The sequence below is a fragment of the Homalodisca vitripennis genome, chromosome 3, assembly GCF_021130785.1.
Source record: "Homalodisca vitripennis isolate AUS2020 chromosome 3, UT_GWSS_2.1, whole genome shotgun sequence".
Classification (NCBI taxonomy): domain Eukaryota; kingdom Metazoa; phylum Arthropoda; class Insecta; order Hemiptera; family Cicadellidae; genus Homalodisca; species Homalodisca vitripennis.
In genome coordinates, this window is record NC_060209.1 from 41,414,610 (window position 1) to 41,432,151 (window position 17,542).

A 17,542-nucleotide genomic window follows, 5' to 3' on the forward strand; every position below is an offset into this window, starting at 1 on the left:
TGACACTAGCATTTTAAAGTTTGAGGAGTTGTAAGTTGCTTGTGTATTTTAATTTTTACCTTCAACCTATAATATAGCTTATGTTTGATAATGTTTTGCATAATATATTACCTTTGAAAGTATCATATTTTCATGTTATGTTCTCATGTTAATTTAACTCTTTACTTGGAAGTACATAGTGAGTGTGTCCAGTTGAGGCACACAATAGAGGCAATAGACAATCAAGATGGTGTATCTAAATGATACATTGCTATGTAAGTGGTTAAAAAGAATGCCTTGCACTAGGTTGCATATTTGTTTTTTACATTGTTACTAGCCTATTTAAATTTTAAAATTTTGAACTCTTTTTAACTTAATATTGATTTTAGCTTAATTTTGATTCAATTGTATTATGTGAGACTATACAATTCAGTTCGCTTGGCTCCGGCCGCGCGCTCAGCTATGGCGCCGCCACCTCCTGTTGCGGCAATAATTGTGATATAACTTCCCATGAAATGAGTAAATAGTTATTAGACCTATAAAGCAAGTTGCTGATTGAAGAAGATTGCCAGAGGTACTATTTTAGTAGTATGCTATAATAGTTTAGTAACAGAGAAGTTGGACTAAGGCAATTGCTATCGGATAAATTGAAGCTATCACATATGGCAGCCAAAGACTAAGATATTGCCTACTCGAAAAGTTACTCTATGACGATAGAGTTGACATGTTGACTAAGATTTTGAAGGCTTTGTACTATCAGCTGTTGCTTATTGTGAACAAGACATCTGCGTCAGGTCAGACGACACGAATGGGTTTTTTAAGAGTTAAGGTTGTGTTTACATCTCATTGGTGGTAGATAAGTGTGACAATCAGTAGTAATTAATCTTTGTCGAAGTTTATAAATAATACCAATGATATCGCTATCCCGCACTCTGCAGCTTTTACCACGTAGGAGTGTGAAATATGAAACATTAACGCAAAACATAATGAAAACATCCGATATGTCTATAATGCACACCACTGACGTTCAGCATTTGTTGAGGTTAGTTTTTAGAAAATCAGTTTTAGCAGTAAATCCACCCGATTTAGTCCAACGTGAGATTTTAGTTTTGGATAATAAATTACACATAAGAGAAAAATGCTATAATTTAAAAGAAAATTGTTATTTAGTAGGATTTGGAAAATGTGTTGTTGGAATGGCAAGTAAAGTGGAAGCAATTTTGGGTAAACATCTCCAGAAAGGAATAATTAGTGTTCCTCATGATTTTATGGCATCAAATCGATTAGATGACAATAAGTTGATTGAAAACTCTCGGATTCTAGTGTTTGAAGGTGCTAAGGACAATCTTCCCGATGAAAACGCTGAGTTAGCAGCAAAAGAAATTAAGGGGTTAGTAGGTAGTTTAGGTTTTTCGGATATCTTATTAGTTTTAATTTCTGGAGGCGGCTCTGCATTACTTCCACTTGCCAAACCACCAGTTACCCTTCAAGAAAAACTAGAAGTTGTTAAGAAGCTGGGAGGAGTTGGGGCTGATATCGTTGAGATGAACACAGTTCGAAAGAAGCTGTCGTTAGTGAAAGGCGGTGGGTTAGCTTCACTCGCATATCCAACTAAAGTGATATCACTAATTTTATCAGATATTATTGGTGATCCTTTGGATATGATTGCCAGTGGTCCAACTGTTATAAACACTGATAGTGAAGATGCTGCATTAAATATTATACAAAAGTATGGTCTGGAGAAGGAAGTGGCTCCTTCGGTTATGGCAGCATTAAAAGAAAAAAGTGTCCCTCTTACTCACAGTAGCCACCTTCAAAATTTGTTGATCGGAAATAATTTAATTGCTCTAGAAGCTGCAGCTCGGGAATGCAAAACATTTGGATTTAATCCCATTGTTGTGTCTGATTCAATCAGTGGATTTGTGTCCGAAGTTGCTGATTTGTATACCTCTTTAGTAATTTTGTTCTGTAAATTGCTACAAGAAAAGATTTCCAAAAGTGACTTTTTTAATTGCATAAATCCTGTACTAGAGAAACTGAATGCCCAAAAGCACATTAAGGAAAACATACATTCCCATGTCATGAGCAATGAAAATGATACAGACAAATTTTGTCTCATATTTGGTGGTGAACCAACTGTTAAAGTTGTTGGAGATGGTTTAGGAGGTCGCAACCAAGAATTAGCATTGAGATTTGCTATGAATCTTCATGAACTGGAGACAAACGGTAATGATTTGGAGAACTGTGATGTAATTTTCCTTAGTGGTGGCACAGATGGTGTTGATGGACCTACAAATGCAGCTGGTGCAATTGCTTATTCTGGACAGATCAAGCATGCAATCGAAGATGGCCTTGACCCTGCTAGTTTTCTCAGTAGGAGTGACTCTTACAACTTCTTTCTGAACCTTCATAAAGGAAAAGATCATATTGTGATTGGGCACACTGGTGTAAATGTGATGGATATCCATATATTAGTTGTACAAAAAAAGTTAAGCTAAAGAGTCAACTTATAGTTCTGTTGTATGTGAAAGTACGAATGAGACCGATACATTATAGTCTAAGAGATACAAATAGTTCAAAACTTTATAACTAATCGATATAGCTGCCATGTATACTATTGTTTCATGACTTGTTATAACTTAGTTTAGCGTTATATACATGATTCCTAAATATAATTAGACTATAGGTATAATTGGATTGAAGGAAATTTATGATCATATTACCTGTACTAAGTGTAGCCTATATGCAAAGAAATGAATGATGGCTTCCCACTTATTTCAGGTTCTATATTTTCTTACATTATTATTATAAGTTAACCAACGTAAATAAGAAACAATTGGGCCTCATTATTAATATCTGTATACCAGTGCTATATTCAGCTAAGCATACATTGTGTGTTTTTATTTAAATTTCAGAATATAATAATTCTAAATATTTAGTGCTAGCTTAGGCTACATATTTTTGTGCTGTAGGTTACAAATTATTGTTTTCTAATTGTCATGATATTTAAAGTAGATATAGACACAAAGCTTATATTAAAATGAATTATTAATCTGCTCCTAAATATTTTTAGTGATGCAAAATCAGGATATATAAGCATATGAAATAACTAATTCAATCAAATAAATGATAAAATTCATGATATAATCATTGTAGACTTGGGCTTTATTTATACAGGGTCTCCAAAAAAGAATGTTAGGGTTTTGAACAGTTGTTACTTAAAATCTAAGGTATCTTAATGATTTAAACGTCAAATTGAAGAGAAAACCATTCTTGTTTTCATATTAGTAAGTTTTGATGTGAGCTCCATTTTTGCTCTGCAGATATCAAGCAGTATTCGATTTCTCACGAAGTGCTGTATCATCTCTGGTGTCACAGTTGCGATCACTTCGAAAATTTGCCCACACACATGTTTCAGCACAATGTTACGTTGTTATGAACCCCGTATCCAACAATTGTGATGATTAACACCACCACTTGTGTGAAATGTAGCTTAGTCTGAGAACACCACTCCTTTAATAAAATTGGGATTGTCATCAATCTCATTGATTGTAAAACTGGCAAAGTCTGTAAGCTCAGGGTGATTAGCGGGTTTAATCTGATGTTTAACTGAATTTTGTGTGCATGAAGTCTCAATGTTTTACGAATAACATCGTAGACTGCCAATTTGGTTATGTTTAACTGAAGATTTCATCGGACAGTTGACGGACCAGTTGAATGTCCTTTCAACACACTTCCTATGGTCAACCAGCAATGAATTGCTGTGATCATCATCTGGTGAATTTTTACCTCGATACGAGTCACGATAGCGGGCTATCATCACGCAGCTGTTTTCTGCATGCCAAGGTCAGCGTTTTCTCTTTTGCTACATGGAAAACAAAACTTAGTTATTTCAACTTCAATTTGATGTTTAAATCGTTTAGTTATCTTAAATAGTTTTTAAATAACGGCCATTAAAAATCCCAGCATTCTTTTTCAGAGAACTGTATTTATACCTATGTACTGAATAGGCTTATGTAATGTAGAACATACCTTCTTAATCCACTTATCCTACATGAATAGTTTTTATTAGTAGTATTCATTATTAAAATATGTTTTATGCTATGTGATAATTAATATTGATTTAACTTAGTTTATAAATAACTCCCTAAGTGCAATATTCTTTTAAATACTACATTTATTGTATTTATTACAAGTCTACTAAAGTTCTATTAGCTGAGCGTCAATGAAATCACTTGGGAGAGCTGGCAAAATTTCATTTCTGTCTGTTTAAGTACGATATCTCGAGAACAAACTGACTTATAGACTTGAAATTTTGCATGAAGCTTCTTTTCTATATAGGCAACACAAGTTTAACAATGGTGTATATTATTTGTGGGATTTTGGCTGACCAATATTAAAGCTATCACGATAGTTAATAAATTGAGCTGTAATCCGGAAAAGTTGTATATTTGCTATTACTTAGGTTTCTGTTTCTGCCGAAATGCACCTTCTGTTTGTCTAACTGTATGTGTGTCTGTTTTCCACTGGATATCTCAAGCACGAATTGAGCTATGAAGTGTACAATTTGTATGTAACTTAAGCAGTTTACGTGATACATGTTCTGGCGTACTCTTCAATTACATTTATTTACTTAAGAGTTAATTAAACAAATACAAGGCTATTGACAATGTTAAAATTAACTAAGATAATAATCACAGCTTACGTTTACAATATTGTTTTAGATAGAAACACTCCTATTTTCAAAAATATATTGTATGAATAGCTCCTAAAAATTCTTTGTGGTCATAAAAGTATTATCACTGTAAGAAAGTGTTTAAAGTGGCTTTAGATCATTTTAGATAACGTGGTTAGTGTAAATATTATCTACATACTAAAATATTTGTATATTGAGAACTTTTGTGTACAATAAGCATATATTTCAGGGTAGAGCTTTGGTTGACTATCTTACATTTTAAACTTTATAGTTTCATTATGTTTTAGTATTCTGGCACCTTCACTGCGGTTCTGTACTGAGTAATCTTGTCTAGTGCCATGAGACTACTGCGCCGGAAGGCGCCTGTAGCAGTCAGTGTGTTAAGCTGCATTTCCACTTTCTCAAAATCTGCTTTAACTTGCACATTATTGGAATAATGCAATATGTATGATGGAAATGTATCTAAAGGCTATCTTTTTAATTTTAGCCCGTGGTACTGATACTGGGTACAGAAAAAATAACAAAATATGATGTGGCAGCCAGTCACCTCTATCTATTCTACTTTTCAATGGTATATTCATATTGGTTTAGGTTATTTCTTGCTATTTTGTTTCCCACTCATTGTCATTAGCCATATTTACATCAGATAATAACAAATGTTAACTTTACCTTTTTAAAACTGATGTGCCTAAAAATGTGCCCAAGACATTTTGCTAGCAGATTACTACTTTTAAATATGTTGACAACTACATACTATATAAACACATTTATAACTTACCTCTCATTGATTGGTACCTAAAATATTTAAAAAAGTTATTTTTGCTCATTACAACACCTTACTGTAACAGTTTATTTGGTTTTAGATAGATTCTTTATACAAAATCTACCTATTGCCTTTGTATTGTTTGCTAGTCAAGTGTAAAATTTTTTTACTACGGTATTAATAATTTGCTCAATCAACAAGTTTGCTTGTAAGTATCACTAAGTTGGTGTTATCTAGTAGTATTGCATAAATTGTTCTGAGTGAAAGCCTTGAAGGACTTTGAAGTAGCCCAATAATTTCTCAGTAGTCAGAAATTCAAAGGCAACAAATTTTTTAAAATCTAAAAAAGTTTTCATTTACCAATCTTTAATGTGACTCTAATTCTTTATTTTTTACAGGACTGTAAACTGTCTAATGTTAAGTATTGGTTGAATTCTGTTATATGCCCTCAACACTTTTTTATTGCTATTTTAATTACTGAAATAGAAATAGAAATCAAGAAAATCTGTCTTTAGGATTGTTTCAACATGATTAGAAAGTATTTATAGTGTTTGAACTGGCTGACTTAAATTCTTCTAGCCATCAATGCAGACATTGGCAGCATATTCGGTGTTGCCCCACTCTGACATTGCTTTGTTTGTTAGTATTAGTATTACTGTAGAACCAGTAAACATAAAATGTGGAATAGACAAGTTGTATGTAGTTGTAGTAGGCCTAAAATGGCCCAATCTCTGTGAAAGAAAAGACTACGGTAATGATTGTAGTAAATATGGATTCATTTTCATTACAGCAACAACTTTACTTACAACAACAACACATAACAATAACTTTTGTTATTTACCTTAGTGCATTATTTGCAATGTTGTTTTAAGTAATGATGCCATGAGGTTTAGGCAGGAAGTTTTTGAAAGGTACATGATACATCGAGAAAGATACAGCAGTTAATAAACAATTTTAAAGAACTTTTTTTAGAGGGGGATTTTTTTAGCTTAAAAATTAAATTGGACACTATTTTCCAGATGTTAAGACAGAGAGCTGGCAATTTAAGTTGACAAGAGATCCATTTAAAATCCATATGGATGTATTTCGTAATCAAATTTAGGAACAGGCCATCGACATAAAATTTTCAAGCACTGGCGGGATTTTAAAACATGGGTGTTGAAGACTTTTGGTTGAGTTATTTTCCTGTTTATCAGTGCAGTTTGGAAGGTGCAAAGTTTTTATGCAATTTAATCTATTCTGGAATTTGGATTTTCAACAACATTGGCTTATCTCAAGCGTGCAGGTCTAAACTATACCTTAATCTACAAATTGGAATTTTACTACTTGTGTTGACCACAAAAGATAGAGGGGAGGCTTGACTAAATGTTAGTGGACTAAGGTAAGCACTAAGGTTGAGAACCCCTGATGTAGTAGAATCCCGTAACATATCCAAATTCTTGAGAACCTGAGCACGAGTGCCTTAAAGAGCTAATAAATAGAACTCTATCCAACCATAACTTCCCATTAAAAATTTAAGTTTTAGTTGCAAATAACAGAATCCAACCAAATGTTTATTAACATTTTGTATTTTTAATATCTGTTAACAATATGGTATGTTTGCATTGTGCAAAACTTAAGTAAATAAATGCAAATATGGTTTAGATAGCATGGATTCTTCAATTGTTTGGAGGATATAGAAAGTTATTAATCTAAAAATTTGAAAAGATGAAATTCATCCCCAAAATAGATGTGTAATGTAAGTTTAAATTTACATATTTTACTTCCTATAAATGACAACTAATTATGGTTTCTTTTATTACCATTCTCTTAGGTTCTTGCAACAAATATTGTTCTCTATGAACAGTTTATATCTCATGAATATAATATGACCGTCATCTTTTTACCGTAAGTTGTAAATTACTGGTAGTTTTCAATGGCTATAAAATTATGGTTGTGCTAATTTTTGTGGAATAATGTATTTATAGTGTTTTAGCATCGTTAATATATTTCTAACTTTCTTATGATTTTAATCTTTTTGTTTATTATTTGTGAAAACTTTATTATAAATTCTATATACAAAATTATATTGCTGATAAAAGTTAGGATAGCTATGAATTTGAATCAGCAAACAATGTGGAATAAATCATGCATTTGTAGTTATGGTAGAAAACATTCTGTAAACAGTTACAAAACCGAATATTTACAAAATTGTAACTGCATTATACTGATCACACTTACTTTTTTTTGAATTTTTTCAGTAGGAGAATTAAATAAACTTGTATTGAATATGAATAAAAATTCCTTGTCTTGTATTGTAGTCTGGATTTATCTTATCTTAATGGGCAAAGATCAGTATGCTTGGTGGCAGTCAATCGACCATTATGTCAACAAGGCTTTGCAGCAGTGTTACTCTGTCTTGTCGAGTACTGCACATTTATTAATCTATTCTATCGTATTTTCACCTGCATAACCTACATCGCACCCTATAACACCTGGATCTTAAGCCTATTCTACATAGGACAAATGTATTGATCAGGAGAATAAAAAGAACAGAAGCTTATCTAATCTGTCTGATTTTCATACATATGCTGCAATCTGCCGTATCTGAGAGCCAACCACTCCATCCAAGTGCAAATCACCCTACCCAAGAAGGTAAAGCCATACCCAGATGTACCCTACCTATGCTCTCAGGTAGTCGGTTGGCCCTCCCATATAGTAGGTTGGAGTATGTTGATCACAGTCAGATATTTAGAATAGGTAATTTTGTTTTGGTATTTCTCAAGAACAACGTATTTCCCCTGGGTTGGCTAAATTTAAGATATACTGCATATATATATATATATATATATATATATATATATACATATATATATATATATATATATATATATATATATATATACTCAAAATACTGCATTTAAACAAACAAATATTTTACATGTTTGGCCTAATAAATATTTTATTTTAAAGCATAATTCATTGTTTTTACATTGTTCTCCAAAACTCTGTGAATAAATTGACATATAATTTTGTTGTATTTGAAGTATTATTTATGAAATGTGATAGATTACAAAAATTGTTGACTGTTACAAATAGTGCCGTCATTACAAAGTGACAAATTGCCACTCCTAGGTTTAACACGAAAGATGGACAGTAACTGTGCTGCTAACCTCTTTCTTGTCTTTATCAATACTTTTTAGACAGAAAAGTTCATGATATTACGTTATTTTAGTTGGTAACACAGTTTGTTGGCAACAAATCCAGAAGCTCTTTTCCAATTATTAATCACATTTGTTAGTATATGCATTAGAAGTTGGCCAATATCACTTTTTTTGCCAATTCATGTGAATTTTCTCAGGTTAATAACTAATTTCAAAAGATTGCAATGCTGTTACAAGAAAACTTGTATTAGCTTGGTTTTTGGATTGTTAAACAACTTGATAGAGAATAGATTTTGTCTTTTAATTTTAAGTTTTGTCCATTATAAATAATTAGTTATTCTATATGAGTAATTGCAATTATACTCTATGGTCATTGTAGGAAGACTTTCGGATCTATGTGCACAAAAAAAGATGTAGTTAATTTATTGGGAGGTCTTGGTAAATTATTTACTAGCCTTCTCATATTTTTAATAAATTTTTATTCACATAAATATATACCGGTAGGTAAACAACATTGAATTATAAACTTTAATCAGTAAAGAAATTATTAACCAACTATTAATCACATTGTTATGAACTAATGAGGATAATTTCTTTTTTAAACGTAATATCAATATTTGAATGGTATTTGTGTAATTATATTACACAAATTATATTACATGGGGATTAAAAATGCTGACTATGTTAAATTTCACATGTATAGCCTTGTAAATTAATTCTGTAATATATTGTTTAACTATGTTTTACAGTCTTGAAATATCTGCTTTCCTGAATAGGTTTTTATTAATAGTGTTGGAATTCATGTTGTAAATAAGTTGTTTATATACAAAATTGTATTTTGTAGGTCTGTCCTCATTAATTTATTTGTTGTTACGGTTTCCTTAACACTGTCAATTGAAGAACACCTATCAAAGAATCAACTATCAGATTATTTTAAAAATATTTGTCAAATTATCATTCATAAGTGGCACAAAACAAATAACACTAGTAAAATATATTTTTAGTTTTGATTGTGTAAAGCATTTTATAATTTGGTAACACTAATTAGATTGTGTAACACTCATAGGCATAATTAGTAATACTTGTGAATGTTCCTTTATGTGAGTTGTTCAAGAAGAAAATAATATGTTATACAATATAATTTTATTTATGCAACAGGTTTATTAGAATAAAACAAAAAATACACATAATACAGTCCTAATTTTTTACAAATACATTTTATATAATACATTTTTATCCATTGTTGTTTTTAAATATCATCACTTAAGACACTTCTTTTGCAATGTTTACAATAATTGTCACCACAAACATTTAAGCACATGACTTTGATATCCCCATCATTCTCTGCATCTCAAACTACCAAACAGGAATATATTTTTATATTCAGATCTTTTCTGTTGTTCTCTAAAAACTGAATTAAACATAGGTAACAATTTATAACTATGGTAAAAATTTACATAGGTATGAATTTTTATTGGCTGTAATTTTGCATGCCTATCATTCATAGTATAATGTCTTCAAAATTCTCATTATTATCGGAATAATTCTGCAATGAAATGATTTCAATATATCTATAGCTTAGTATACTTTTCCTTCTTATGTTTAACCTCTCTAGTAAAAGTATGTCACTTTTTAAAGAATAGACATGGACAAAATTAACCCCTCATTATTTTCTGCACTAAGATCATTAGCTCGGAACTTGCTCTGTCAATACTATTTGCTCAATTGTCAATACTATTTTTTAAGTTTCACACAGCAAGTACCTTTCCTGTGAGAAACGTAAAAAAACTGCTTTGTTTAAAACTAAAACCACACCTAAAATTACTAATTTGTTGATACTAACTTTAGGAAGCATCAGAAAAAAGTGTAGGATTTCAACTCTGGAATACTGTTCCCTGTAAAGCAAAAGTACAGGTTTTATTTAAATGTGCTCAATGACTGAAGGATCATATCTTCGAGGTGTAAGGAAATATGCCATTTGCAACTGTCTCATTTAAATTAGGTCTTCTTGTCCAAGATCCTACCTTCAAACCAATATCAAATTTCATTTTAAATATGTTATTACTTTTTTAAAGATATTTGGAAAAGGTGACTGGTGATTATGCGGACAACATTTTAGTGAATTTATCAATGATGGGTTTTCAGTTTATAATGAAAGATCTCAAAACATTATCCTTGAGTTAGAAACTATTGCATTAAATGAACATTATATACAGCCTACATTTCTAAACGCCTTTATAATAAATTTGTTAATTCTACAAGACAGCAGTTTGACAATCAGTTTGAAAATGACCCAATTATCTCTAACTGTTAATAATAAATTGTAATCCCTTTAAAATTGTTATGTAATGGCTAAATAAATACTGATTTCTTTGCAGATCTAATCAATGCTATGTCAATCTTATGATTTGATTTGTAAGCTAAGCAACAAGTTTTAATAGGTATAAAAAATTTAAAAATTAAACAAATTGTGAAGTTGTGGATAGTAGTAGGATTATGGATGCTTGCTATTATTACATAATAATAATAATAATAATAATAACCTTTATTGCGTCAAACAATTATTACATTGCATGCATGCGTCAAGTACATTCATAATAATATACAGTTCCATTGCAGTTATTGCTATTTAATTGTATAACAGAACTGGGGGTTTATTTTTATTCGTGTTTTCAATAGTTTTCAATAATTTTAATCCCAGCAACTCAACATGAACTCTTCAACGGAGTAAAACGCCTTTGACACCAGGAGGTGTTTTAATCGAGATTTGAATAGTTTAGAATCAATGAGATGTTTTATTCCCTCAGGCAGCTTGTTTATCAGTTTCACACCAACTTGGGACGGCAAGTGTTCAAATGCACTCGTTCTATGTTGAACAATCCGAAAGTTGTCCCTGCCTCTTGTCTCGTATTGGTGGACGTCACTGCCTTGGATCAACTCGCATTTAAGTCGACAGTATAGAACGACGTCGAGAATATAGAGACAGGGTAAAGTTAACAATCCAAGTTCTCTGAAGGCATCTTTGCACAACTCTCTGAAATTCAATTTGTAAATAATTCTGATAGCTTTCTTTTGAGCTCTAAATACTCTTTCGAATTTGTATTTAGAACAGCTGCCCCACAATCTTAAGCCGTAAGACAAATATGGATGTATCAGGCCAAAGTAGGCAGTTTTTAATACATCAATAGAACAGAATTTTGCAAGGTTACGCAAAACATAAATGCCAGAAGCAACCTTGGAGACATAAACATGATGTTTCAAGGACTGGTATATCCCTTATCCTCAAGTGCCAACAGGTTGCTGAAACCTTGTGTTTTAGGATTGGCACCTGAAGAAGGCTGTCATTCCTTTAAACATGTTCTGTAGTTGTAACACATAAAAATGATAAGGGTTTGTTATTTCAAATTTGTTAAAATAAAATCTGAATTAAGAAAATATTATATATACTTCTAATAATTTGTTTGATAGATGGTCAGGTTTATTTCAAATATTATTCATCATACAGAAATGTTGTTCTTCAATTAATTAATTTTATAATGCTATAAAAAGCTTATATAGGAGCCACACAGTAATATATGATTTTTGAGCCATGATCCTTTTGCATCTTGTAGGAAAACTGTAATGGAATCTGGCATACTACTTTATTAAAGTTCCTTAAGGAGGTTTTACATAGGTTTGTTCAAATACATGGAACATGTACAATAACCTGAAACTGTACTGGATTTATAATAAATATTAAAGTATTTGGGGTCTAAATTGTGTTTTACTGATAATGGTTTATTCCCTCCCTCGTGTGTATAAATTACTATTTACAACAGTGTGTTAGTAATGATTTTGTTGCTATAAATGTTGTAAACTTTTGTAGTAAAACGTATATTTTAGTTATTAATATACTAAAGTACAAGCAATATACTTTATATTCTGTATACCATCAAAATTTTATACTTTGGTGTTACAATTGTATTATTAAATTGAAAAAGTTATTCCTATTTATGAGCAGCCTAGTTACAATGTGATACTCACTTTTACCAATTTATTTGGAGAAGAACAATATATGTCTGCAACTAAAGCTTGTACTTTAGCTAAAATATGTGTAACTCTAGGACTGCTAGTTATCTTTTTCCGTTGTTCCAGGCCGTTTTAGAGTTTGGCACAAGGTATTTTGAGTGAGACCACGTTTATGAAATGAAGTTTTTGTAAAACTATATTAATGTAAAATAGCTATTTTGTATCAAATTTACTTAAAATTCTATACACATACATGGAACCAAACGTAAGCGACAAAATAATAAGCCATTATACACATAAATGATGAAAAATGGGCGTATACTTAAGAGTTTGGCTATATAGTTGTAAATGAATATATGTTATACTGTATATTTTCTTATGAGATAATTTACTTCTCACTGAATGAGCTCACCTTTGCATTTACAATATACATGGATAATTCACAATTTTTCGGATAAAATGATTGAACCCGTCCTCTAATTTTAAAAGCTTATTTTCTGAGTGCTGGAATTGTTTGTGCATGTTACTGGAAAAGTAATTACAATATAAGTAAGTTCATAAATAGGTTCATAGGTAAATATTTACATAATATTCAGTAATTGTGTCGAGAATAGTTAAAATCACTGTGATATAACATTCCTATTGTAAATATTATTTTATGTTAATACAAATATTTCAATCGCAAATACAATTTCTTACAATTTTACATTTTATTTTCATGGTACATTTTTACTGTTGTTTATTATTTAGATTAATGCCAAAGATTTAGTCTCAGTTTCTTTTAAAATATTGTGATGATAAAAAGTTTAATACATTTCACTCCAACTTTACTTTGGCTATGCATTAATAATGGTATATTTAAATAATAGCTTCAGTTGAGGAAGATAACAAAATTTAATTTTCAGTAAATCTCATGATTCACACATTTACATTTTTGTTTTTGACTGTAAATTTAGTTACATTAACATAAAGACGTTATTTCATTAAAATTTAGTTTGATATTAGTCCTTAAGTCTAAATTATATGTACATACACATTAATGTAGCATAATAATGCGTCTTAAAGGTAAAACAATTGTTTGTTAATAACTATGCAATTACATTAGTTACACAATGACAATGCTTAGATAACTTAGATAATGTGTACCTTGAAGGCTTATTAACTACTATTGTTCACAATGGCATTATATTTTTAATTGCACAGCGTGGCACTGTCATCTTGTATTTGGTCTATATTTAAAATCACTTTATACAATAAACAAGCCTATAACTGGATGTATTTTTGTATAGCACTTAATAGATTTTAAATATTCTTCTTTCATTGTGATAATATAAGACTGTACTGATTTTTTTATCAGTTGTTATTGCAATAAATGAATTATTACTACTACTTATGGTGTATTTTTATTTCTATTCTGTAGATTTACAACTAATTAAAACCATAAAGTCAATTAAAATTATTTTATTGTTTATTTTGTACTAGCAGTTACCCCGCTTTGCATACAATTTTCAAAATCAAAGGGTGCAGTCTTAGTCAAAGGATTTATGATATTCGTATAAAATGATGAAGCTTTATGATGTTTTTCAAACATAAGAATGCATAGATCTGATTTAAATTCAGTGTCCATGATTAAGATTCAATAGTCAATATAATGTCTATTCACTCTTATTTCAGGATTTGTGCATGCAAGATCATGCATTGCTAGTTCGAATAAATGACATTTCTTACCCCACTGTTGAGTATGATTGCCCTGATGCACTGATCAAGAAAATATATACATTACATATAAATTTCTCTGAAACTTCCGGATGTTCAAATTTATTTTCAGTCTAAGATATTTCCAGCGACATAGTTGAGTCGGCCTGAAGAAAATATATACCAATAGAAACCAACTTTGATAAAAAAAATGTGGAATCTGCCATACTGAACAAGCTTATTATTCTTTTTTTTTTTAAAAAAGAAAAAAATTCATACAATCATGGGTCCGGAAATGCTTTGTTGGCAAGTTATACAGGGTCAAAGATTTCACCTGAAATTCAGCTCCTTCAGTGAAATTAACTCCAAGCAAAAAGGTTAGGGTCGAAAACACACTTGTTTGTGTTTAGACTACAATAACTCCGTAATATTGCCTATAAACAAAGGAAAATGTGTAATAAAATTTGTATATCATTTAATTCTCAAAAAATAATGTAAATAAATGCAGGTTAGCACTTTTAGCGACCAACCTATTTATTAAATAACCTTCACTACTTCTTTAGCAATGCTTGATTTTCATTATTTTTAGTTTTGAGAGTGGTCGGTGTGAATGGGGTGGAAAGGTGAGCGAGCGAGGGTCATGTTTAACAGGGTGAAAGGTACATAGACGAGGGTCATTTTTAACAGGATAAAAGGTAAGTGGGTGAGGGTCATGTTTTGCGGGACGAAAGGTGAGCGAGCGAGGGTCATGTTTAACAGGATAAAATGTGAGTGGGTGAGGTTCGTGTTTTACGGGACGAAAGGTGATTGAGCGAGGGTCGTGTTTAACGAGATGAAAGGTCCGTAGACGAGGGCCATGTTTAACAGGGTACAAGGTGAATAGACGAAAGACGAAGGTCATGTTTTACGGGACGAAAGGTGAGCGAGCGAGGATCGTGTTTATCGGCATGTTATGTTCACAACTCAAATTCCTATAATATTCCTAAACTTTTGTTGCAACATTTTTTTCTCTCTCAAACAGTTTTTGAGGCATTGATTAGTCTACGTGAAGATCCCATTAGAATAAATTATTATTATTTCAGTTGTCACAAAATTTACCTAGTTCTTCCGACTGAGCAGTAAGTGTACTATATTTAACTTGGATATATTTGTATTTTAACCTGTACCCTCCCAGATAATAAAGTGGGAAATTAACACAATGTGTGGGGAATGACTATTACTGTTTCCATACGGCTACCCTAAGCTGTTACGGGTTAATAAATACACGTTCTTTTTGTAGATAGGTACAACAATCAACTAAATTTTATGTTGCCATGGATACCATGCAATACATCCCGATATATCTGACAACAACAGTCCATCTCAAGACTGGTTCTATTATGATGTAATATAGTTGAGTCAGAGGATGAAGCTCCCTTTTATACACTGCAGTTAGTTTATAGCAGTAAACACACAGCTAACCGATTGGATCTCTGTTGTCCTGGAACTGCATGACCTCCTGTACGTCACAAAACACCACCCTTGCTGACGTCATCTTGCTGTTCTTCATTTCTTGGGGTAAGCCAAATCTATTATAATATGGTGAATACTACTTTAGCTACTACATTACACGCTGCTTTATTCATAGGAACTCATTGCACAAAAGAGGACGTTATTAATCAGGCAGTAAATATAACCATATATAATATTTATTATTCTCATTGATCCATAAAACTACATTCATTAGTTGTATGATATTATCTACTTATCTTAATAGCTCTCTAAGCTTCTTTTAGAATCTCAGCGACTACATTTCAGTTAAAAAAATATTTATTGGCTGAGCGTTAGCGAAGCCTATCACCCGTGGAGCTGGAAAACTTTAATTTCTGTCTGTCTATACAATATTTCGAAAACGAATTAACATATAGGCTTGACATTGTGTAAGAAGCTTCATCCATGGGCTTACATGAGGAATACAAGTTCTAGTACTGCACAACACCAAAACGAGGTTTGTTTGTCAAAAAACTGGTCTGTGCAGTATCAGAGGTCTAAAAAGCAGCTGTGCATAGTCTTCATTTGTGTTTTGTGTTAGCCTGAAATAGGTGTTTAGTGTGATGTAAATCAATAAATTAAAATATTTTCATGAGCTACTAAATAATGAAATGATTTTAGATGTAACCCAGCGTTTGCTATTTTTATTCGCACCACACATTTGTCAGTGTTTGAGATTAAAAAGACGTTTTAAAATCGTCTGTTGTAAAGTTAGACAGTAATTTTGTGTAATGTTCAGTTCATGAAACACAAGTATATGATATTAGTATGGAACTATATCTAAACTAGCTTTTAACTAAAAGTTTCAATTTGATTATGAAGTTTATCGTTGTGTAGAATAAATAAATAAATAAATATTTTCCAACATTTACATACATGTTCCAATAAATGAAAAACTTTAGGAAGTCACTGACCAAAATCAAGTAGCTGGTCAGTGTAACAGATAAACAATTCATAAATCAACAGTTTATAGCAATAATTACGGAATGAGTTGAAATGAGAAATTTCAATTCAAAATCTGTCGTATAAACAAAGTGTTCATGCTATCTGGATTTTTATTCATCTCCACGCATTTAAATTGGACTCTTTCAAAGTGCGTTGATATCTTAAGTTTTTTCGCGAAAGAAATGGCTATTTAATACTAATGGATAGGAAGAGTTCTATAGTAGTTTAGAAAGTAAATAGGCTTTTGTAATAAAGTAAATAAAGTTTCCGTATCTAAATAATGTTCATACAAAATTAGACTATCTGTTTAATAATTCATGCGTAATGGAAAGACAAAAGTTCCATACACACGTTTATTTTTCTATAAAAACTTTACGTTTATAATAATAGAAGGACAATCAATTTAACCAATACCATTGTTGAAGTTTCAATAGACGAATCTAATAAAAGTTAGTATTAAATACATTATACATTTACACAGTGTACAATTGACAAGATAAACTGATGTCACACATATTTACGTCAGATAACACTGAATGTAGGATAAACGAGACTACTCTCGGATCAAAAAGTTTAGATAACCGAGTTTGAATATTAACCACAAACTAACTGGTAGAGCTAAAATTACGGGAGATGCATTACACTGTGACCTGTTATTTTTGATTTAGATATATAATGCAAATTATTTAAAACAATTACTTTTGTGGCGGTAAGAACGAAGAATGGTATCGGTTTATGGGGATTTCAACAAAACTGTTATTTGAAAATTCAAAGTAAAAAAAC

The 17,542-nt window shown here is 31.2% G+C and overlaps 1 protein-coding gene across 1 annotated transcript; it reads left to right on the forward strand.

Annotated features, from left to right (window-relative positions):
- The first annotated feature begins 795 nt into the window (after window positions 1-795).
- On the forward strand, window positions 796-3,126 carry LOC124356845 (glycerate kinase). The gene has a single exon (XM_046808092.1). The coding sequence runs from the start codon at window positions 891-893 to the stop codon at window positions 2,475-2,477; it is 1,587 nt and encodes a 528-aa protein (XP_046664048.1). The 5' UTR covers window positions 796-890; the 3' UTR covers window positions 2,478-3,126.
- Window positions 3,127-17,542: the final 14,416 nt, after the last annotated feature.

Bases quoted from the DNA above. Each gene is read 5' to 3' on its own strand.
- LOC124356845 (XM_046808092.1), top strand. From the start codon at position 891: ATGATATCGCTATCCCGCACTCTGCAGCTTTTACCACGTAGGAGTGTG.